At 38.5% G+C, this 24,751-nt stretch overlaps 1 protein-coding gene across 6 annotated transcripts in view; it reads right to left on the reverse strand.

Annotated features, from left to right (window-relative positions):
* TMCC1 (transmembrane and coiled-coil domain family 1) overlaps positions 1 to 24,751 on the reverse strand; it is a 258,804-nt gene that overhangs the window by 172,218 nt on the left and 61,835 nt on the right. For 2 of the 6 annotated variants that reach the window (XM_032411978.1, XM_032411980.1), the window contains exons 2-3: positions 19,909 to 19,968; positions 15,630 to 16,321 (exon numbers count right to left, since the gene is read on the reverse strand). In XM_032411978.1, coding sequence (XP_032267869.1) covers positions 15,630 to 16,196 — 567 coding nt within the window. In that variant the 5' untranslated portion in view covers positions 16,197 to 16,321; positions 19,909 to 19,968. Of the gene's footprint in view, positions 1 to 15,629; positions 19,486 to 19,908; positions 19,969 to 24,751 lie in introns of all 6 variants that reach the window. The other 4 variants (XM_032411982.1, XM_032411981.1, XM_032411983.1 and 1 more) reach the window with 4 other exon arrangements.

Consider the following 24,751-nt stretch of genomic DNA (forward strand, 5'->3'; position numbering starts at 1 on the left):
GATTTTATTTATTTATTTGAGAGAGAGAATGAGAGAGAGAGAGAGAGAGCATGAGAGGGGGAGGGTCAGAGGGAGAAGCAGACTCCCTGCTGAGCAGGGAGCCCGATGCGGGACTCGATCCTGGGACTCCAGGATCATGACCTGAGCCGAAGGCAGTCGCTTAACCAACTGAGCCACCCAGGCGCCCCAAGAATGGGGTTTTTGAGAGCTAATTCAAAGATGGACTCCAGAAAGCAGCAGGCACTGAGCTCTCTGTGCCTCTGCCAAGTGTTGGCCTTGGTGAGAAGTCCTTCTGGGCATTCCCAGCCCCGATTCCACCTTGTGGAGATATGGGCCCAGGAAAACAGCCTGAAGCTGCTTCTGCTCCTGATGTGCCAGCCTAGAGGCAGAAAAAGCACCTGGGGCAGTGCTACACAGGCCCTCCAGTATGGGGAAAGGTGACAGGCAGTGCCTTTCCCTTGTCCTCTGCCCATAGCTATCCAATTCTGTTTTATGGAAAATCCATATGTAGATCTGGAAATCATGATTCTATCAGGTTGGTTCAGCCTTTTCAGTGTGAAATCATCACAACACTTGGGCTCTTAGCCACCAAACAGAGGGGATTACCAGGAAGAGTAATGCTACTTCCCCTTTCCACCCTACCTGCCTGCCCCAACCCTTTACTCTTTAATTTCCAGATCCAGCCAAGCATTACAAAAAAATTCTCCTTCTCTCTGTCCATACTGTAAGTAACCCACAAAACTTCCCTAACTGCAGCCTAATAAAGATAATACTCATTTTTCTAAATTCACCTATTAACAGGAAAATGATCTAGTGAGCTCTGAAGTGATAGTAACCTTAACAGAGAACTAGGATGACTAACCTTGAACTTTCCCTTCGTTAGCTTCCAAAGTTTGCATCTACCTTCGCATTTCCCTTTAATTAAGCTTATTCTTTCCCAGAATAGCAAAAAAAAAAACAAAAAAAACAAACTTATTTATTGTTACTGTTTTATAAGATAAGGGATATTTTAAATATTGATTATTTTAGTATTATTGATTAGTATTATTTCACTATTTAGTTACCACTGTAATTGTGAAATAGTGTATAATATTTCACCTAGATTTTGGAGGAATGGAATTTTGGGGGCCAGTCTGGGAATCTACAAACCATTTCTGACATTCAAAGGACTTTTCCCATAGAAATAAACAACTGAATGTTGTATTATAAAGCTGGTAGATGCTTACACTACATGACAATAACTTCTCAGCTGAGCTCCCTGATACCTTAGCTGTTTTTTCCTATTTTATTCCATCTTGATCATAACTATTTAAAAAAATACATTTTCAACATGCAAACCACCTTTCAAAAATCCATACTGAGGGCTCCCTATTTCCAATCACATCATCCAAATTATTTAGTTTCACATTTATAATACTAAATCAAAGCCCTCTGCCCTAAACAGAGATTTTAAAAATCAGCTATACATAATTATGCACTCTTCCAATCTTCTCTCATTACTTCCTCTAAATGTTTTACCAGTCCTCACACTGGTTAGGATTAGGGTTCTAGGTAGGAAATAAAGATAAATAATACACGTTCCTACCCCTCCAGAGACTCACAATTGAGGTTTTGTTTTGTTTCGTTTTTCTCCAAGAAGGAGAAAACTATAAAGTACATCTCAGGGCACCTGGATGGCTCAGTCAGTTAAGCATCCGACTCTTGATTTCGACTCAGGTCATGATCTCAGGGTCGTGAGATCAAGCCCCATGTTGAGCTCCGCTCTGGGCATGGAGCCTGCCTGGGATTCTCTCTCCCTCCCACCTCACCTCCCATGCGCAAACTCTCTCTCTCTCATAAGCAAACAAATAAGCACATCTCAGCTATTTTGAAACTTGAAATTTGCAGGTATTGTGTTGTCTTAGGATGGAGAAGATCTATACTTACTGTGCCTCATACTCCTAAGACATCCTCCAAGGAGCACATGCTCTATGAAGTCCCTGTCGGTAACATGACCCCATACTTAGCTCCCCCTTCTCTGAACTTCTACTGCCCTTAATTCAGTAACATCTGATTTTATATTGTTCTCTCTATTGAAGCTTTTAACCACAAGGATGGGTTACAATTATGCTGTAGATACTAATCACCTCAGACCTCCTGGTGGTCAAGTGGAGCCTAGAGTGACTGGATCAACTACCCTGGCTCTGAACATGTCATCACTTTACCCTGCTGTGCTGGACAGATATTTTAATTTTCTATGTGTACCATGAAAAATACTGGGAAGTACAAGTTTAATTTGTGGCATTTTCAAATTAGAAGTAATGACCTCATCTGAAAAATGAAGGAAATGAAACCTATGGAATTTAATTTGTTTAAGGTCACACTGATATTTAATAACAGAAACAAGTCATTCTCAGAATCTAAAACCACAGGCCCCTGACTTCTGGACTTGATTACACCACATCGCACTGCTTCTTTAGTTGCCACTTACATAAATCATAAATCTTGCCACCCCCCAAGACTGTAAGGTCTTTGAGAATAAGGCTGTAACACAATTTATATGTAGCTCTCATAACTCTCAAAGTGCTAATCTCCAACTGAGGCACACTTAAGAGATAGTTATTGGTGGAATAAAAAGTCTTCAGCATAAAGAAATGTCCCATTTAATGAAAAAGACAACTTCAATTTCCGTATTTAGAAATGTGTCTGAATAGTATTAAGTATGTACATAAATAGAATGTGAAAAAGTGGACAAATACACTTTGGGAGAAAAGGTACCTGAAACTATGCCTTAGAACAGGCAACTGACATGACTATTCTAAAAGCTACATAAAAGGATCTAAGATTGTTAAAAACAAGACAACTGGCTAAAAATGGAGTCACTTCTACTAAGCCCCACGTTATCAAACTGAGAATCTATTTACGGTTTCACCTCTCCCAGAAAGGTACTCTTAAACCAACAAATCAGGGATTACCCGATCACTATTAGTTAGGTAATCTGCCTGATAACTCCTGAGACTCCCTGCAGGGAAACTAAACACAGCAATATCAATCTGATTTTTGCCTAGTGAAACTTCCTTGTATCTGGTCCTTTCTGTCTATGAAACTTTGTACAGCTCTTCAGAGCTCCTAAGTTTCCTATAAGGGATGCTGCCCAAGTTATGAATTGTTGAATAAAGCCAGTAAGATCTTTAAATTTTACCCAGTTGAATTTTTCACAATGTGAAAAGCATTAACATATAAACCATACAACATAAATTTAATACACATAACTCAAATCCTCATTAGTAAGAACTGTTCTAAGTATTGTTCCTCACCTATCTGGCATGCATAAACAAGAGGTTATGACTTATGGCCTTGATGGGCATTATCATCCTCTCCCCTTAACAATGCCAAGAAAAACCAATTTCAGTAAAATTTCTTTATAATAGAGGCTTTTGGAACCTTTCCCTTTGCTCTTCCCTCTGCCCAGCCTGCTCCTTAGCCAGGTATCTCTTGGTTTCCTCCCATCCTTCAGATATGTGCCCACATATCAAGGAGGTGCTTAAAATTTCCTGCCCTAGAATTCATGTCCCTTCACAACTGTCATATTTTATATAGATTTCTCACACTTTCCAAAATACAGCATTCATATGAAAATTTCTGAAAGCTGAAATGGCGTAAGGAAAAGAAGCAATTACCATTAATTTATATGAAAAAATTTTTGATCCCCCCAGACTCAAAAAGTAACCTCTCTTAGGCTTTTGTGATACCCTAGGACATATCTTGGTAACAGATGCACAAAATAAATTGAGATCAAGCACAGATGCTCACAGTTCAAAGCTATGAGAGCTTGATGCTGAGATGCTGAGTGTAGTTACCAGGAAAGGAGCTTGGCAGTGCTACTTTTACTGCTAGGGGTGTGCCCTCTGTAACTGCCCGCTGCAAAACAAACACTGAATGCCACTGTCACTTTTCACCTTTTTTTGTAAAAGCAAAATTCCTCTTCAGATTTTTTTCAGTTAGCCAAAACAAGCACTAACGTAGGTCTTTCATAAAAGCAAAAGTTTAATGTGAACTTTTTGAAAAGTAGGGGATAACTTTTATTTACATGTTACTCCTCTTACTATACAGTAAACTCCATGAAGACAAATAGTCTTTATTTGTTTTATTCACTCTTATATTCTCACCCCCTAAAACCGGGGTGGACAAAGTATGGGCCACAGCCCAGACACTGTTCACCACAGCCAAACCCAGGTATGCATTTACATATTGTGGGTGACTGCTTTCATGCTACAATGCAGAGCTACAAGAGAGACCAGATGGTCAAAAATACTTACTATCACTATTGACAGAAAAAGTTTGTAGAGCACTGACCAAAACAATGTTTTAGGTCAAATACTCATAAACATTTACTGAGCAAATGTATGAAAAACAAACAATAGCAAAAAACTGTTTCTGATCCCACAGTGTTTTAGTAACATATAAAAGAAGAGCACATAAATGGAGACATCACCATGGAAGCTTTTGGTGCACTCACCCAGGTTTGCACTTTCATCTGTACAATTTTTCATATTCTTCATCATATATTCAAAGAACAAAGTTGGCAAGAGCACTAAAATTCAGATAGCTGGGGTACCTGGGTGGCTCAGTCAGTTAAGCATCTGCCTTCAGCTCAGGTCATGATCCCAGGATCATGGGATCGAGCCCCACAGCAGGATCCCTGCTCAGTGGGGAGTCTGCTGCTCCCTCTCCCTCTGCCCCTCCCCTACCCCTGCTCTCACACTCTCTCTCAAGTAAATAAAATCTTTAAAAAATAATAATAATAAAATAAAAATCAGATAGTTAAGTAACAAGCTTGTTTAAAATCACTCAGCTAGTAAATGGCAAATCCAGGACAGAAGCCTTTTTCTTCTTAAATTGTTTTCCATTATAATCAAGGAAATTTTAAGGCAATAATTATTTACTACTCTTCAATTTGAGGATGAAGTATAAAATCTGACTTAATAATCTTACAAGTAATCTGAGTGTTTCAAAGTTTGACTCACCACAAAACAATGATTATATGTAAAAACTTGAGGTAACCAAACTATTCTGAATTTGAAGTCCTCCTTTCTCCCCTAATTCTACTGTCCATTTCTTCCCTTATGTTATCACTTTATTTTTAAACATTAACAGTATCCTAATACTGAGGCACACTTACATACTACATTAAAATTTCAAAGCATTTACTTAAATAATCTCAATTTATACCATAAAATGTATACTTGACTTCAGGACCACTATGAATGTTACCATTGCTTCAAAATATGGCCTATCTCTAGCCTATAGTCATGAAAACACACATTCCATAGCCATCATAAGCTTTTATTCTTTCACTGGGTCTTCCATTACAATAACTTAATAGTTTTTCTAAGATATTTTATGCTCTTGCATAAAATTTACATCAACGCTCATTATTCCTTTCTTCATAGAGAACCCCTCTCTTGCTAATCAACTCCACTTGCCTTCTAAGGAATCCTATTCAGGACCTTCAAACTGATCATTGTTATTCTCTTGCTTTGATCTGACTGCTCTATTTAAGGCTGCTAAGACCCTGGTTTCAGCCGTCATAATTTCTTGCCTAGATTCTACAACAGACTCCTAACCATTCTCCTTCTACCCTAGACTCCCTGCAGTCTATTCACATGGTAGTCGGAGTGATTCTTTAAAAAATAAGTCAGATGGAGGCACCTGGGTGGCTCAGGCAGTTAAGTGTCTGCCTTCAGCTCAGGTCATGATCCTGGGGTCCTGGGATCGAGTCCCACATCAGGCTCCCTGCTCAGTGGGGAGTCTGCTTCTCCCTCTGCCTGCTGCTCCCCCAGCTTGTGCTCTCGCTCTAATAAATAAATAAAATCTTTTTTTAAAAAGTCAGATTATTATATCACTCTTAGCTCAAAACATCCAATGGCTCTGCATCTCATTCAGTCCTTACAATATCTATGAAACTCTACCTGATCTGGCCATCTGTGACTTCTCTGAACTATCTCTTAATACGGTGCCAGGCTCACTCAGCTTTTTCACACTGGCCTCCTTGCCATTCCTTTAACATTCAGGCAGGCTCCCACCCTAGGGTCACTTCATCTGCCTTGAATACTTATTGCCCAGATAGCCCGCCACATGACTAACTCCTTCTCTCCTCAAGTCTTCACTCAAATGTTACCTTCTCGATGAGGCCTACCCTTATCATCCCACTTTACAACTGCAACTCACCTCCCCTCCATACACACTCTTGATCTCTGTTATCTCATTTTATTTTTTTTTCCATAATACTTATCATCTCACAACATAACATACAACAAATGTAATAAATGAATTATACGTTATCTCCTTCAATACAAAGAAAACTCCATAGGGCAGAAATCTCTGCCAGTTTTGTTCCCTGATGTATCTGAACTACCTAGAACATTGCCTAATACATATTATTTAATAAATATTGATGAATGACTGAATGAAATCTTACTCCGTTTCAAAGATTTAGCCATGTACATTCTCAAACTCACTAATTAGATCTCCTTTCTTGCTCCCATGTCTATTTACTACTAATTCACTGAACAGATAAACCAAGGGCAGAAGTATTAGGCATAGGGAATATGAATAAAATACCCTGTCCTCACGTAACTCTTGTCTTCACTTCTACCATCAATTCCTTGATCTAAATTACTGTCCTCTCTCACCTGGACTGCTATAATAGCCTGCTGGCTCATCTACCTGCATTCCATCTAAATCTACTCCAATCCACTCTCCATGCTATAAGCACAGTGTTAGTCTCTAATCACAAAGTTCATACTGCACTCTCCCTGCCCCCAAGTCTTGCTTAAAATTCTTTGATGCTACTCATCCTTGTAGGTTGAGAAAACCTGCTTAACCTTGTCTGCAAACCTCTGTATGAACTGCACCTATCTCTCCAGCCTTAACCAGTATGCACTTGCATGCATGCACACACGCCAAGTACATACACCTGCCATTCTATCCTTCATATGCAGCAAAACTCTTCCCTTCTTAGGGCCTTTACACCTGCAGCTCAGCTACCTCATTCAGATAAACCTCAGTTTATCCTTTCAATCTCTTTCACTTCCTCAGGAAAGTCATACCCTGACTTCCTTAACTAGGTCAAATGTCCCTATGATAGGCTCCAGTAGCACTTGTCACAGTTGAAAATTTAGACTTGTTTTGAATGATTGTTTAATATGTATCCCCATCTGATTATAAACTCCATGAAAGCAAGAATCACATCTGGTTTTGCTCATCATAATATCCACAGTGCCTAGCACATATCAGATAATATATATTTGCTGACTAAATGACTAAAAGCATTAACCATGATATGGAAATATGAAACCTTTAGAAGAATAAAAAGTGTGGGAAACAAGTGCTATGTTCTGTATGAGGCAGGGAATGGCATGAGGTAAATAAGTGCACAAAGGCTAAATCATGGAAGGCCTTGCATGTCATTTTAAGGAACTTTCTTTACTCCTCACATAATGGTGGAGTCAGTGAAGGGTTTTTAAGCAGTGGAAATGGCATCATTTGCTTTGTGTTTTAGGAGCTCTCACAGGCTACATGCAGCATGGAGAAAGGATTTGAAAGGGCAATGAGATGGATGGAGGCCCAATCTAAGGCACGAACTTAGCAATGGAGAACAGGGGTAAATCTGGGGATTGTGTGATTGAGGAGTGAAAGAGATCAGAACAACTCTTAAGGTTATTCTGTGCCAGAGTAACTCTTAAGGTTATTATATGCCAACGTGGGTGACTGGTGGCTCCAGAAAGTCAGATCTAGTGATTCTCAAACTCATGGGCTGATTGCACTAGAATCATCTGGGGCCTTGATTTAAAATAGGGTTTTCTAGGCTCCCTACCAGACCTTCTAAATCAGAAATTCTGGGCGTGGGGCATAAAAATTGTATTTTCAACTAGTGTCCTAAATGATTTCTTCCATATTCACACAAGTTTGGAAACAACTAAGACAGAAAACATACTAGAAGATAAAAAGGTTTATGAGAGATGATGATGAATTTAAATTTGGAAATGAGGAGTTTGAATTACCTATGCAGATAACCAACAGACAGTGAGATAACTAATTCTGAAGATCACAGGACTGGTCCAGTTGGAGACCAGTATTTGGTAGAAGCTGAAAGTATGACAGCACCTAAGTTCACAGAAGAGTGAAAAGAGTGGTATGGTTATGGTTAAAACTCCAAAGAATGCAACACTTAAGATACAGAGAAGAGGATTTGCTCATTATTCAAAAAATACCCTAAAATGCTATTTCTGCATGAGATACTTGAATGCAAAATGGTGTCCTACTAGATGTTGGGAGGGATATCAAAGCTAAGACGCGGCACCTCTTACAAGCCCTGTGTACAGTTCTAAGCCTTCTCTCAACCCATCAGCCAAAATGTGACAGGCCATATCATTCAAGTCCATACACCTTGAAAGAGTATATGTTTACTAAGAAGACACAAATTCGTTTTATTCCCAAGAGTCTTTAACTTAGAGGAGATCCTTACTTCCCATTACCCACACCAACATCCTAAAGCCCTTCTTTCAAATCTTTCCCAGATTCCTCTGGACAGAATTACTCCTTCCCTAAACACACGTTTTTATGTTGCTTGTGGCACTTAACACATTCTATCTTGTATTATATTGTGGAGGCAGCAGAGTGTTACAGAAAGAGAACTAGCCTACAGAAATCAAAAGCTTCACTCCTACTTACAAGTTGTGTGACCCTGAAATCACTGATGCTTCCTAGTTTGTGAATTAATGACAATAAGGACCGTCATTACCATCTAATAAAATTACTAAGAAGATCAAGTGAGATAATTTATGTTAAAGTGCTTTATTAAAATTCATAAATTACTGGGGCACCTAGGTGGCTCAGTCAGTTAAACTTCTGCCTTCAGCTCATGATCCCGGGTCCTAGGATCAAGCCCTGCTTTGGGCTCTCTGCTCAGCGGAGAGCCTGCTTCTCCCTCTGCCCCTCCCCCGTGGAGGAGTGTTCTCTCTCTCTCTTTCTCTCTCTCAAATAAATAAATAAAATCTTTTTTAAAAATTCATAAATTACTTGCTCTTCTATCTGTACATATTCTCTTTCTGGCTAATTCTCTTAAGAGACTGGGATCAAGTGTTATGTACCAAAATGTGCACCACAGCATTTATCAGAATATCTTGCATATAACAGACATTCAGAAGTTTGGTCAAGTACGTTGAATAGATGATATGAGAGAAAAAAGAGAGACAAGTTTATACTCTCATTCCAAAAACGACCTGAGGCAGCTGACACGCATGTTTCTTTGACCACTCTATTAACTATCCTGCCAATAAATTCTATTTTCCTTGTTCATTCCCCTTTCTGAAATAACCCTTTCTTCTACCCCCACGTACTCACATATCTAAATCCTATTTCTCCTACAAGATCCAAATCAATGCAGCCACCTCCTACTCCCTAAGCTTTCTATTCACTTCAAACCAAAAGGATCTTTCATCTTCTCAACTTGTCCATACACTTATCATACAGATAGATACTGCCTTTTTTTAAGATTTTATTTATTTATTTGACAGAGAGACAGGGAGAGAGGGAATGCAAGCAGGGGGGAGCTGGAGAGGGAGAAGCAGCAGGGAGCCTGACGGAGGCTCCATTCTAGGACGCTGGGATCATGACCTGGGCCTAAGGCAGATGCTTAACAACTGAGCCACCCAGGCGCCTCCAGATACTGGTTTATATTGTTTGCTATTTCTCTAACTAGACTGTAAGTTCACTGAGTCTAGGATCAGAAAGTTTTCAGATACTCTGGACAACTTTAAAGGTGAATAGTAAGTATAATAGAAACAATCTTATGTAGTAGCCATTTTTAAAAATCTGAAGGATTTCAGAAGGATCTGAAATAAGACTATCTTGTGTATGAAATGCTAAACCCTGAATTTTCATAAATTTAGTGCCAATAGCTGATTGTTTCTATCATATTATCCATATAGATGAAGTTTACATTTTAAAGTACAGAAAGTAAAAGTACATTCTTGGACCTCCCAAATACTCAGACCAATGTCCAGCATATTAAAATGGAGAGACCATCTGGTATGGTAGGTAAAAGCAGCTTTTGAATCAGACAATGCCTAGAACACAGGAGTTACTAAAACATACTCATCAAAATGTAAATGGCCTACATTTAGTATTTAAGTTCTGAAACCATGGCATACTTTCTCTATGCCTCTGCTACTTCATCAAGAAAAAAAAAATAGGGCTGCTGTATAATGTGTTTAATATACTGCCTGCCACATAATAAGCACACAATGAACATAGGTATCACTATCATTACTACCATTCCTAAATATCTCTTGATTAATAAGTATTTCGTATATTATCCTACATAAGAAATTACAATGGAAATTTAAATACTTTCATTTCTCTATCTCCTACTCAGTATATAAAAATAGTTACCATAAATTATGGTATTACAACAAAACATGTTATTATGTAATCAGTAAAAATCTATAAAAGAATATTTATGGGGGGGCGCCTGGGTGACTCAGTCAGTTAAGCATCCAACTCTTGGTTTTGGCTCCGGTCATGATCTCAGGGTCATGAGATCAAGCCCCATGCTACGCTCTGTCCTCACTTGGGAGTCTCCTTAAGTTTCTCTCTCCCTCTCCCTCTGCCTCCCCCGAACTCGCTCTCACTCTCTCTAAAATAAATAAATAAATCTTTAAAAAAAAAAAAAAAGAATATGGATATCTAAAAATGCTCAAGACAGAATTTGAATCAAAATAGACATAAAATTATGCATTTAGTAATAAGATTCTGGTTTTATTTTAAAAATAATCTTAACGGAACTAAATTGAAATTTTCTCCTATATAGTTTTTCATATTTAAGTAAGTAGTATATTAAGAACACACACCAAACTACTGGCAATACTTATTTTTGGTCTTTCCTTCTTTTACTTTCTGCATTTTCAATGTTTTCTACATTAAATATGTTTCTTTCAAATTCAAAATATTTAACTTTATATAACTTTCAAATCACAAAACATTTACAGAAAAAATGGCCTTTGTGAATTTGAAGATGATCCTTTAAGTGATATAATTTGACCAACTATATATGGCATATATTTATTAAGTGCCCATATATTTCTTTTTAGAAAAGAACACATTTTAAATATTGCAGCAGACTGGATGTGTAATTAGATTTTTCTGTGGGAGGGCGCCTGAGTGGCTCAGTCGTTAAGCGTCTGCCTTCGGCTCAGGTCATGATCCCAGGGTCCTAGGATCGAGTCCCACATCAGGCTCCCTGCTCGGCGGGAAGCCTGCTCTCCCCCTCTCCCACTCCCACTGCTTGTGTTCCTGCTCTCACTCTCTGTCTCTGTCAAATAAATAAATAAAATCTTAAAAAAAAAAAGATTTTTCTGTGGGAAAAAGACATACACTGGTAAATCCAAAAAGGAAGGGAATGAGAACCTTTCTGTTCAACATGTCATGATTGTTCCACCCAGGGTTCATTTCCATCATGAGATCAAAGCCATGCTTTTTATATATTAGGCACAAATAATATTTGCCAAATCTGAATTTTAAAAAGGAATCTAGCTTAAAGGCCAAGAACCTACTTTGAAAACTAGACTGGTTATGTGGCAGATGGCTAAGGCAGAAGCAGGTGGCTTTCAAACACAATGGATATATTGGAAAATCAATTCAACATGTGTCTCTAGGGTTATGTTTGTACACAGTTACATGTACATGCACGTCTATAAGAATGTTAACATAGACAGAAATATCAGCATATGTAAGCAATTATCACCAGTATTAAAACATTTCATCCTCAGACATGAGTTTAAAAAAAAAAGATACAAAAATAGAGAAGCCAGTATTTAGAATTTGAAACTCTCTCATACTAAGATACAACAGAGTAGAAGGTCTCCAGACTAATCTCCAATTAACCAACTTGCCATATCATTCTTAAACTTTCCATTTTCTCGGAAAGATATGCAGACTTTATATTCACAGGATAATCAATGTTAATGGTTGGTACACTTCCATATACATCTTGCTCCCACATCAGTTTGTCATATTCACTATAATTAAACAGTTTACTTAAATACTATATAAACCAATAATTAAGAGTATAAAATAAAGGGCTGTTGTTTCTATGAAAACTAAGGTGCTTTGGAAAGACTCAAGAAAAGCACATTGCTTTTTTAAAAATGAATTTCAAGTGGGCAAGGCCTTTCAAGGCCTTAAAATCTAAGGGTCTGGGGAAAAAAAACCTAAGAGTCTGTCCCACGCTGCTTCACAAGTATCACCAGGTTATCACTCCACTTTATGAAAATTTTTAAACTGGAAATTATAGTCCATGCAATGAGCGCAAGAAAGGTATAGAAGTCCAATCAGGTTTATATTTTAAAAATTTAAGGCCTTGGTTTTAAGTTAAAGTAATTAAAAATAGAACCACCGTAAGATCCAGTAATTGCACTCCTGGGTATTTATCCAAAGAATACAAAAATACTAATTTGAAAACATATATGCACCCCTATGTTTATTGCAGCATTATTTACAATAGCCAAGTAATGCGAGCAGCCCAAGTGACCACTGACAGATGAATGGATAAAGAAGATATGGTGTATATATACACAATGGAATATTATTCAGTCAAAAAAAGAATGAAATCTTGCCACTCGCAACAACATGGACTGATCTAGACGGTATAATGCTAAGCGAAATAAGTCAGTCTGAGAAAGACATATAGCAAATCATTTCACTCATATGTGGAATTTAAGAAACAAAAGAACAAAGGAAAAAAACCCAGACTCTCAACTATAAAGAACAAACAGACGGTTGCCCCCCCCGGGGGGGGGGGGGGGGAATGGGTGAAACAGGTGAAGGTAATTAAGAGTACCTTTATCTTGATTAGCACTGAGTAATATATGGAATTGTTGAAATCACTAAATTGTACACCTGAAATTAATGTAATACTGTATGTTAACTACACTGGAATTAAAATTTAAAAAATGAAATTGGTGGTTTTGCTGTAAATACATGTATTAAAGAAACAATTTTTAAAAATGTTCTCCCTTGGCTCTCTATGAAGTTTTGTTTGTTTTTTTTAAGATTTTATTTATTTGAGAGTGAAGAGAGAAAGCACGAGGCGGGGGAGGGGACACACAGGGACAGAGGGAAAGGGATAAGCAGACTCCCTGCTGAGCAGAGAGCCCAACTCAGGGCTGGATCCCAGGACCCTGGGATCATGACCTTAGCCGAAGGCAGATGCTTAACCGACTGAGTCACGCAGGCATCCCTCTATGAAGTTTTTCAAAACAATATAAATCCATACAATATGCTTTATGTATAATTTTCTTTTTAACATAAAAGTCTATAATATCAGAATCACTAGTAAAAAAATTTCTTAGGGACACCTGGGTGGTGCAGTTAAGTATCCAACTCGGTTTCGGCTCAGGTCGTGATCTCAGGGTTTTGAAATGGAACTTAGCGGGCACCTGGGTGGCTCAGTTGATTAAGCAACTGCCTTCGGCTCAGGTCATGATCCTGGAGTCCCGGGATCGAGTCCCACATCGGGCTCCCTGCTCAGCTGGGGGGTCTGCTTCTCCCTCTGACCCTCTTCCCTCTCGTGCTCTCTGTCTCTCATTCTCTCTCAAATAAATAAACAAAATATTTAAAAAAAAAAAAAAGAAATGGAACTTAGCGTCAGACTCTGCGCTCAGCATGGAGTCGGCTTGAGACTCTCTCCCTCTGCACCTCCCCCCTGTGCTTGGGCATGCGCGCACTCGCTCACTCTCTCTTAAAATAAATAAATAAATCTTTAAAAAAATGTCTTGGTGTTCTCTGGCACAGATTAAGACGAATTATATAGTTGCACTGTTAGTTTTCATTGTCAACATTTTTGTCCTTTGTCAATGACCAAATATCTTTTTTATTTCAAAGATAGCTATTATGCACATAAATATATATTACTTTTCTTCATCTATACCTTTAATTTTAATGATCTGAATCTTTATTCTCATGATCCTGTTATTCTGATGGATATGTTATCTGGACAGGCTTAATTCTTGAAGTGATTTACTGTCCATTACTTGTTTGCTTGTTTTTAATGTCACATTTAAATAGGAGAGGTTTAAAGGTACTCGATTCAATATTTGGATTTCCAAGCTAAATATCCAGTAAAATAAATTTACCTATGCCAGAAACAGACACAGAATTAAGCGACTGACTAATCATCAAAACCTTAAAGAATACATAAAAGTAAAGCCAAAAAACAGCAAGATGGTAACTTACAGGGCAGACTTGGCCCATAAATGTGTTGTTTGGCTTCCATAATATGTCAAAAATCACGAGATTACTAAGCTATCTTTCAAGTTTCTCTTGAAAAATCAGAAGGTCTGGCAAGACTGGGCTCATAGTCCTAAATCACAACAATCAACTAAAGCTAAGACGACACTGCCCCTTTAGACAGCACTTACACTCTTCAGTTTGTCCAAGTCACGTAACATGAGTTCACTCACTGTCACTACCTGCCTGGCTACATGTACCTGTTTTCAAACCCTAGCAGAACTATTATCTTCTGTATGCCTCAACTAACCATAACTAAGACATGGAAGTGAAAGTTATATGAAAAGAGGGGTGCCTGGGTGGCTCATTTGGTTAAGTGGCTGCCTTCAGCTCAGGTCATGATCCTGGGGTCCTGGGATCAAGCCCCACATCCGGCTCGCTGCTTAGCGGAGAGCCTGCTTCTCCCTCTCCCTCTGCCTGCCACTCTGCCTACTTGTGCTCTCTGTCAAATAAATAAATAAAATCTTTTAAAAAAAAAAGTTATATGAAAAGAGTTTCCTCTAAATTTGTTAAGCCTAGCTGTCCCATCCAGGCAGACCTAAAAAACCTGTTTATTAAGAGTAAATTATAGGGGCACCTGGGTGGCTCAGCTGGTTGAGCATCTGACTCTTGGTCTCAGCTCAGGTACTGATCTCAGGGTCATGAGATAAAGCCCCGCATCAGGCTCCACGCTCAGTGCAGAGTCCACTTGTCTCTCTTCCTCTCCCTCTGCCCCTCCCCCCATTCATGCACTCATGCTCTCTCAAAAAATTTTAAAAATCTTAAAAAAAAAAAAAGTAAATTATAAGAATGCATATGCTCTCCTACAGAATGCAAATGTACATTGAATGCCAATGATGTGGTAAAGTGTATATGAAAATTATAAGCAATTTAGTATATATCCATGCTAAGCACAGAAAAACCCAGATTCTAGAACTTTCTTGCCTTCATTAATGTAAGAAAGTGAATTCATGTGCAAAACCAAAACAAGAACAAACAAAGCATCTTTGCTCCTCTACCATAAAACTGAGCCTTTTAATACATAAAAAACACATGAAGGATACTGAAGGTTTTAGCAAAAGGGTAAAATAAAATAGAGCAATATGTTAGGAAGCAAACAGGAATATAATTATAAGCATCCATTCACTTGCTAGAATAAATATTATTCATCCCATTTATTTAATGAAAACAAAACTATTTTTTACCACAACTTTGAGGTACTTGCTGAGATACCTTTTTTTAGTTACCAAAGGTAAATGTGGAGAATCCTAGCTCAAAGAACAGTAAGTTAGCAGAAAAAGGAAATCTAGCACACTTACCCGCTCTGCAGTTGCCTCATCCCCTGGCAGACATGCAGCAGCAGCAGCACAAGCTATTTCCATCATAGCAGAGCTGGTTGGAGCATCAGTTGTGGATGAAGACCTGGGACGGCCTGTCTGCATAACAGTTGCCATCTCCTGGCCAGATTTCCTGTTGATTTGGGGACTTCCCTTTGGGGCCTCTGGTTTGCCCCGCCTACTATGTAAGCTTGTCCCTCTCTTCATCTTGGGTGGCACTCGGATCTGCTGCAGGACACGATTCAGAGCTGTGGGGTGGGTGGGGACACCATCAATTTCAGCACATGCGTTCTGGCTTTCCAGATCCATTTCAGGTTCTGGATCTGCCTGAATTTGTTGCACATCGTGTGGAGACACTGATGACCTCCTGCGCTGGTGCTGGAAGAGATGCTTCAAGCCTTGGCCAATCACATTAATGTTCTCCAAAGCATTGTGGGTCATTTTAGACAACTTTTGTTCTGATTCTGTCTGCTTTCTGGCCTCTGCATCTTGGGATTTGCCTCCAGGATCAGGGTCCTCATATAACTGTTCACTGCCCGAAGGCTCCATCAGTAGACTTAATATGCTTACTTGCAAACTCAAAAACTTAAACACACCAAGACTGTCAAATTAGGTAGGCATTTGCTTCAACAGTAACTACACATGCAGCTGTGAGACGGAGGCTTCATGCCTATCTAATGTTAAAAAAAAGAAAGAAAGAAAGAAAAGAGCCTCTTATTATAAATCCATGCAAAATCTCCAGTGTTAAAGAAAAACATGCCACTAGTCAAACAAATAGGCACTATCATTAAGCAATCTTTAATCAGAAGATTAAAAGACAGTTTTCTAGATAGTGGGTAATGATTATTTTCTAGAATAGGAGAAAAAGCTCAGAAACAAGTACACAGCAAATGAAAACAGCAATGTTTAAAAAAAAAAATCCCTACAAGTTTCAATATATGAAGAATTGGATACTAAAGGAGTCATCTTGGAATGGAAACCATAATAACAGTTGACAGAATAGCCATTACTTGGGAAATCAAGAGGGAACAGACCATTCAATATGTACAGTACAGCTGAGGCAATTTAATTCCTCTCACTCATAACCACAATTAAATGTCCATATGCTGGAACTCAGCAAAGTAAAATCAAAGAATAGTGAGAAGTGGATATCCCAATCCAACTGTATATGGATTTTAATGAAAAAGAGGAATTTTTTGTTACCATTCATATTTATCAAGTTCACTGGTAAATAGGGGTGATAGGCTTGCTCTATTGAGAAGAAAAAGGAAATAAATAAAAATCTTGTAAGCTGAATTCTCTGAAGCACAAATGACCGTCTGGCACCATATGAGCAAATGATCCACACAGACTATGTCTTCAGAGAGACTAGAGCTTTACTCAGTACCAGCTATCAAGAAAAGAGATTCAGAGTCATTCCAGAGGTGGGGAACAGGATGTAAGATAGTTTACATCTCAAATGGACAAGTGCTGGACAGTTGGAGTCAGTGTCCACCCCTCCCCTACCCTGAAAAAAAAGAAGAGAGATTCAAAGAAATCCCTTTCTCTGAATAGTGTCATCGCTGACAGAAGTTTTCCACATATCCACACAAATTCAAAAACGAAGTAACACAGTAACTGGGTATGAGGGAAGAGTAGAGAAAAAGAAAGGTCAAAATGCAACCACACACCAATATTAAATGCAGGAAATTAAAAGGAAGCTGAAACTAAGAGATGTAAAGTCAACATAACTGCCATGGTTATGGAAATTACATGCAAAAAAAAGAGGAGGGGAAGATGGTAGGAATGAGATTTTTCTTAATGGAAAGAAATAGGTAGTATTTTTTTATTGAGTTTTTGCAAATATATAAATTTGTATTAATGCACAGAACCTGCTAGAGAGGACAAAATATGGTGTGGGAAGTTATTCCCCTATTTTCCCTCAACCTTTTGTTCAACAAGCTTTAAAACTCTGTACACTACCACGTACTTTGAACAGCCTAAGTCACTACCAATGAGGCCCCTCATGTTGTGAGGATATGGAGACTCCTTGCCACCACGTAGCCATCATAAATTAGCTGGATGTAAGAGAGTTCACTGTGAACTCAAGGCTGCTGGAGTTCAGAGGGATTGGCATGCAAACCTGCTAGGGTCTTCTTCATGGTAATTACTCTCAGAAGACCTTACCATGTATATGGTACTGTTATTGTGGCTCTGCTGTCCATATTTTTTTCATGCCTATTTCCCCATCTCCTGACCTCTTCATGACTCAGGAGCATAAATGTTGTGACAGACTTAAGGACATTTATCTCTCACCAGTACCTTCCTACTTTCTAAATACCACAAAATTCTTTGCTCCCAAACTAGTCATGGGAATGGGAAATTTCACTGCCTTCTGCTCAAATTCTTTGTGGCCACACTGAAATGGGGCTTCTTACCCTTGTCCTAATTGTGCACTGCTTTTGTTTTTTCCTCTTCCCATTGGGGGAGCCAAGAAAGAATCCCTTAATCTTTATTAGGTTAATGACTATCTTGACCTTTACTGGAGTTTTCTGGGGCTCCTTGAGGGCAAAAATGTTGCCAATAGTACATGTATTTAATTATACTCACCTTCCCTCATGAGTTTGTAGAGCAGACTAATAGTTATTGAATTATTTCCACTCTGCAAAGCATTAAGCTCCTCAGAGAGTAAGAGTTACGTAACCAAGATAATCCAGTAACTAATCTCTTCTTGTACTGGGCAATTTAGACCCTAAGAAGATGTGAGGATGTGAAAGCAGCAGACTGACAATAAGGAAGTAATATACTCTTTTCCTTATTTGTATTGTATTAGCTAAATAATACAACTGACTTTTTTGTTTTGGGAAACAAAAAATATAAAATAAGTTTTCCATCAGAGTAAAAGATACCATGATTAAAGGAATGGTATCAAGGTTAGCTGGGAAACCAAATGACCTACTTGTCTTGTATAAAGATATTATCTGTAAACTTGTTTGTTTGGGCAGTGTTATAAACTAATCAAGCGGGCACCTGCTTCTTATTAAAAAAAGGAAAACAGTACATTTTAAATGTCAGTAACTTCATTTGAGATTTCACTAGCATTTGTACATCATTTTTATTTTCAAATACCTGGAAATGATTGATTACAAACAAAAAATGCCAGCATTCCTAGAAAACCTAGAAATAGGGTGTCAAGCCAAAGCTTACACAGGCCACCTATACAGCTGCAAAGGTTATATACTAGAACAGTAATGAATTCTAGGATTTGTAAAGGCAAGACATTCCTTAATTGTACTAACTAGCAGAGGCTTACTTAGCATGGAACCCTAAAGAAACCTAAATTGAGCTTTAAATATCAAGTTGTAAGATAAGAATTTTGAAAAACAACCTGTTGCACTACCTCTACAATGTATTAGTATTTACACTTGTAGCTATCACCTGCATTATTGCTGTGATATCAACACAAACAAGAAATATGGCCAAAATTTTGAAGCCTGCTAAAATTTTCTGTAGGCCAACAAAAAATCTTTAAGGTTACCTTTCAATATACGCCAATTATTAAGGAAGGTGAAATACTGTGCCCAAAATACCAAAGACAATGATGATGTAATAATTAACTATAAAACTGCTGACAGTAAGAATGCATGCACTAAATGAATTCAGTAATGTCAAAGTTTTTTAGGACTCCCCTATTTTCTTCTTTAAGACAGCAAATTCAAATGAGTAAACAGTTGCTCAGTTTATAAAACTCTCCAAATAATAGTATTGAGATACCTGGTTTAACACAAAGAAGTTCAACCAGAAAGTTAAGTGTGCTTTCGTAAGAAATGTTGGCTTCTCTTTTATTCACTCAGCTTCTCTGAAAAGTAAAGTTCTTATAAGTAAACTAGAAAAAGTAGACAGAGAATAGGGAGCAAAAGGGTATGGGGAAAAAGGACAAGGGGAAGGACTACAAAGGAGGGAAAAGAAAAGGAAAAGGTAGCTATTTACAGAGCAGGCATTTCAGAGAACTTTATTCAATTCTCAGAATTTTTAACAATTTTTCTACAACAGTTTCACCAAATATTACACCATTACTTCACATTCAAGAAACAAGCTACTCCGAATTAATATCAAGGATAAATTTAAAAGTTGTTTTAAAAGTCTGGCAAATATTTAGGAGGGTGCTCTGGAAAACCATTCAAATTAATAAATTATCTTGTTTTTTGATACAGTGACCAAAGCTTTTTGGTTTGGCTATGAACCAAGTTATTTTACTAACCATAAAGAGTTGTATACTTACTTGCCTTTATCACTCTTCCTCAAGCACTTCTAAGGTGTACAGGAATCCTTTTAGGACAAGCTGAAAAGCAAACATTAAGAATTACAAATTGAAAAACTTAGAGGGGAGAAGTTAACTATAATATTTACACAGAAAAAATTGAGTTCATATATAACAAATGTTAACATTTATCTCTCACTGGTAGGAGTAGGATAGTTTTTTCTAGTATTTTTCAGTATTTTCTAATTTTTCAAAAATATAATCAAGAAAAACTATAACCAACAAAGACGATATTTTGGAAAAAAGAGTGTTCACTTGTTAGTACTTAAGGAAGTACAGATGTCATTAAACAGCAATGAATATTTTTATACTATGATACTGAATTAGGAATGTCTGTCTATTAATTCTAATCTTAAAGTAACATGAAATGCAGAACAAGTACATAACACAATTTTATAAGCAAATATTTTTTCAAGTAGCTTGCAATTCTACATCTGCAATTTTGCATTCAAAACGAACTCTAAAAACTGTATCTACCAAGAACAATTGAGAATCAGGAGGCACGAAAATTGAAATTTTTGTGGAAAAATTATCTTCTGACAGCCATTACTAGAGAGGCAATTTAATTAGACAAGTATGGGGGGGGGGCATCTGCTACGTGCTCAGCATTACACAGACCAAATGAAAGCATATTATCCTGCCCTCAAGGAACTCACAATCTGGGACAGAAAGTAAGATTTACATACTTGAAACTTAAGGAAAATAGCATAAAAGAATATCATTAAAGCTAAAATGGGTGAGGAAAACTGCAATTACCATTAGAAGATCAGTTAAGATTAAATTTGTTCGGGAAAGCTTCATGAAAGGGAAAGAAGCTTTAGCTGAGCTTTGAAGGCTGAGAAGACGAATAAATAAGAAGGAAGATATGGACCAAGGCTCCCAGCTAGACCAGTAAACAGTTTTGGGAGTAAGGAAAGAGGCTAGATGGGGGCGCCTAGGTGGCTCAGTTGGTTAAGCATCTGCCTTTGGCTCAGGTCACGATCCCAGAGTCCTGGGCTCAAGTCCTGCACTGGGCTCCCTGCTTCTCAGGGAGCCTGCTTCTTCCTGTCCCCCTGCTTGTGTGCATGCACACGTGCGCACACTCTCTCTCTCAAATAAATAAATAAATCTTAAAAAAAAAAGAGGCTAGATGACTGTACTGGTGGATACACATTTCCTGAGGCAGCTGAAGAATGGTGGCTGCTGGGTAAATGTGAGAAAGGACTTCCTATCACATAATCTTTTGTACCTTTTGAATTCTGTGCCTTATGACTATTATTATGTACTGAAAAAATAAACATTTTTTAAAAAGGAAGAAAATACATGTTTCAATCTCTATGGTAAACATTTAAAAAATAGTAAAATAGTATTTAACTGATACGTTAAATAGAAAGAAAATATAGAATTAAAATGCCCAAATGAATACAAAAAAAGAGGGAAAGATCACAGAACAAGCAGAACATATAAAAAGCAAAATGTAAGAGGTCAAGTGTAAACCCAAATATTCCAATAATTACACTAATGTAATCAGATCAAAAGACAAAAATAATTACACTAATAAAGAACAAAATTCAACTATTATGGTGTTCATAAGAATCACACCTAAGATACAAAGATGGAAAACAGTTAAAAATTAAAAGTATGGAGGGACGCCTGGGTGGCTCAGTCGGTTAAAGCGTCTGCCTTCAGCTCAAGTCGTGATCCTGGGATCAAGCCCCACATCGGGCTTCCTGCTCAGCGGAGAGCCTGCTTCTCCCTCTCCCTCTGCCTGCCTCTCTGCCTACTTGTACTCTCTATCTCTCTGTCAAATAAATAAAATCTTAAAAAAAAAAAAAAAATGAAAAGTATGGAAAGGTCATACAGAAAAGGAAAGCCTCTCTAGCCATATTAATAGTACTCAAAGTAGGGGCGCCTGGGTGGTTCAGTCAATAGGCATCTGCCTTTGGCTCTCAGGTCATGATCCCAGGGTCCTGGGATGGAGTCCCTGCTCAGCGGGGAGCCTGCTTCTCCCTCTCCCACTCCCCCTGCTTGTGTTCCTTCTCTCGCTGTGTCTCTCTCTGTCAGATAAATGAATAAAATCTTTAAAAAAAAAAAAAAAGTACTTAAAGTAGACTCTAATGCAAAAAGCATTTATAGGTGTATAATTCTTAGGATTCAATGTATAACTCACCAGTAAGATGTAACAAATTAAAATTTCTACGCATGTAATAACAGAGCCTTCAAATATATAAAGTGAAAGTCGGCAGAATTATAAGTAGTAAAAAATATCCATATAATCATAACGGGGAAACTTTTAATACCAGTAGCTGACAGAACAAATGACCCAGAAAGAGAGAAGAAAAATAAAAATAGAGATTTGAATAGCATGATTAACCAGACCTACACTACCCAATAACTGCAGAATAAATACTCTATCAAGCACTGAGAGATCATTTACCAAAACTGGTCATATGCTGAGCCCTAAGGTAAGTCTCACAAGTTATTCTCTGACCACAATGTGGATTCCTAACATTCAGAGAAAGGAAACAACCACACTCCCCATCCAACCCCCATTTTCTCTTCATCCAACCTTTAGGCAATACAGCAGGGATAGGAGGTTGGCAAAATGGGTGAAGGAGAGAGGGAAATACAGGCTTCCAGTTATGGAATAAGGCATGGAAATAAAAGGCACAGCGTAAGGATACAGTCAATGACATTGTAAGAGCGATGTAATGGGATAGATGGTAGTTACACTTGTGGTGAATGTAGCGTAATACATAAACTTGTCAAATCACTAAGCTGTACACCTGAAACTAACGTAACACTGTATGTCAACTATACTCACAAAAACATACATACTTACATACATACACTTTAAAAATACAACAGGGATGGAGCAACATAGAGGCTGGACAAGCACCTAAAACCCTGGAGGGAAAGCTTTCTCTCTGACTAAAGGAAATACTATCCCAAAGTATGGAAGAACCCCACCACAGTTAGGAGGATTTAAACCATAAATTTTGACAAACTGCTTAAGACTGAATGTGGGCTGGGACACCTGGATGGCTCAGTGGTTAAGCGACTGCCTTGGGCTCAGGTCATGATCCTGGAGTCCCGGGTTCGAGTCCCACATCGAAATCCCTGCTCAGCGGGAGTCTGCTTCTCCCTCTGACCCTCCCCCTCTCATGCTCTCTCTCTCTCTCAAATAAATAAATAAAATCTTAAAAAAAAAAAAGATTGAATGTGGGCTAACATGAGAGTGTAAAGCCCCTGGGGACTAAAATGATAAGAGAGTTCCCACCCCAGGCTTTTTCTCCAGGAACCTCAAAAGAATCTCTAATGCAGGGGGGATCTGAGACAATGCAGAAAAAGTTCCTCATCCTTGCCCTCACTCACCCCTATGGAGCTTGAAGAGTAGAACAGGCAATGCCAATCAGCCCAGACCTTGTTCCCCTATCTCCCTCTGGAACAAAAGGCTTAATCTGCAAAGAAAAATTCATCAAGGCCTGTACCCTGAGAACACTGGCAGATTCCCACTAGAGCTGGAGGAAAAGAAAGAGACTGAGAATACTGGCACTCAATCTCACTATCTCTCTAAATTAATGACCTTAATGGAGGGGTGAGAGAGCTCTAAAAACCTTGGCCAGGGGCACCTGGGAGGCTCAGTTGGTTAAGCATCCGACGCTTGGTTTCAGTTCAGGACATGATCTTGCCAGTCGTGAGATGGAGCCCCGACTTAGGCTCCACGCCCAGTGTGGAGTCTGTTTCAGATTCTCTCTCTCTCTCTTTCTCTCTCGCTCCCTCCTCCTTCGCCCCCGCTCCACCCTTCTCTCTCTCAATAAAATAAGTGAGTTTTTTAAAATATCTTTAAAAATTAAAAAAACCTCGGGGCCCCTGGGTGGCTCAGCGTTAAGCGTCTGCCTTCAGCTCAGGTCATGATCCCAGGGTCCTGGGATCGAGCCCCACATTGGGCTCCCTGCTCGGCGGGAAGCCTGTTTCTCCCTCTCCCTCTCCCACTCCCCCTGCTTGTGTTCCCTCTCTCGCTGTGTCTCTGTCAAATAAATAAATAAAATCTTTAAAAAATAAATTAAATTAAAATAAAATAAGTTAAAATAATAAAATAAAAAAATAAGATAAAATTAAATAAAATAGAATGAAATAAAATAAACCTTGAGGGCACCTGGGTGGCTCAGGTCATGATCTCAGGGTCCTGGGATCAAGTCCCGCATAGGGCTTCCTGTTCAGCAGGGAATTTGCTTCTCCTTCTCTCTCTCCCTCTGCTCCTACCCCCTGCTCGTGCTCTTTCTCTCTCTCTCAAATAAAAAATTCTTTAAAATTAAAAAAAAAAAAAAAACATGGCTAAAATAAGGGCTTAAAAAATTAACCTAGATACTGCAGTTGGGTAGAAAGAACAAGGAGAAGCTCTACCCAAAGAAGTGGCAGGTAAAGTTTTGTGAAGGCCAAACCTCCAAGACCCAGGTTCTAGTACCTGCCTAAATGAAGCGTAATAGACCATCACAGAACTCCCCTTACCCTCCATTACCATGCTAACAAGCTCTAACAATAACAGTGGAATACAGCTGCAAGAGACGGACTCTGAGAAACAGCACAAAGGTAAAAGCCAAAGCCAAGCAAGGAGATAAAGGACACTCGGAGACAAGGGACACTAGGAAAATGTCAAGTCTCTGGGTTCCCACGGCAAAAACAAGTAAGTATCAACTCTGGTAACCATAGCAATAATAAACTTCAAACACAGCCCAACCTCCAACAAATTAACACAAATTCCACCTTAAAGGACTAGCAGAAGGAAATCTGCAGTCTTCTCTAAGCATATAAAATATTTACT

The sequence above is a fragment of the Phoca vitulina genome, unplaced genomic scaffold (genome assembly GCF_004348235.1).
Source record: "Phoca vitulina isolate PV1807 unplaced genomic scaffold, GSC_HSeal_1.0 scaffold13, whole genome shotgun sequence".
In the NCBI taxonomy this organism is placed as follows: Eukaryota; Metazoa; Chordata; class Mammalia; order Carnivora; family Phocidae; genus Phoca; species Phoca vitulina.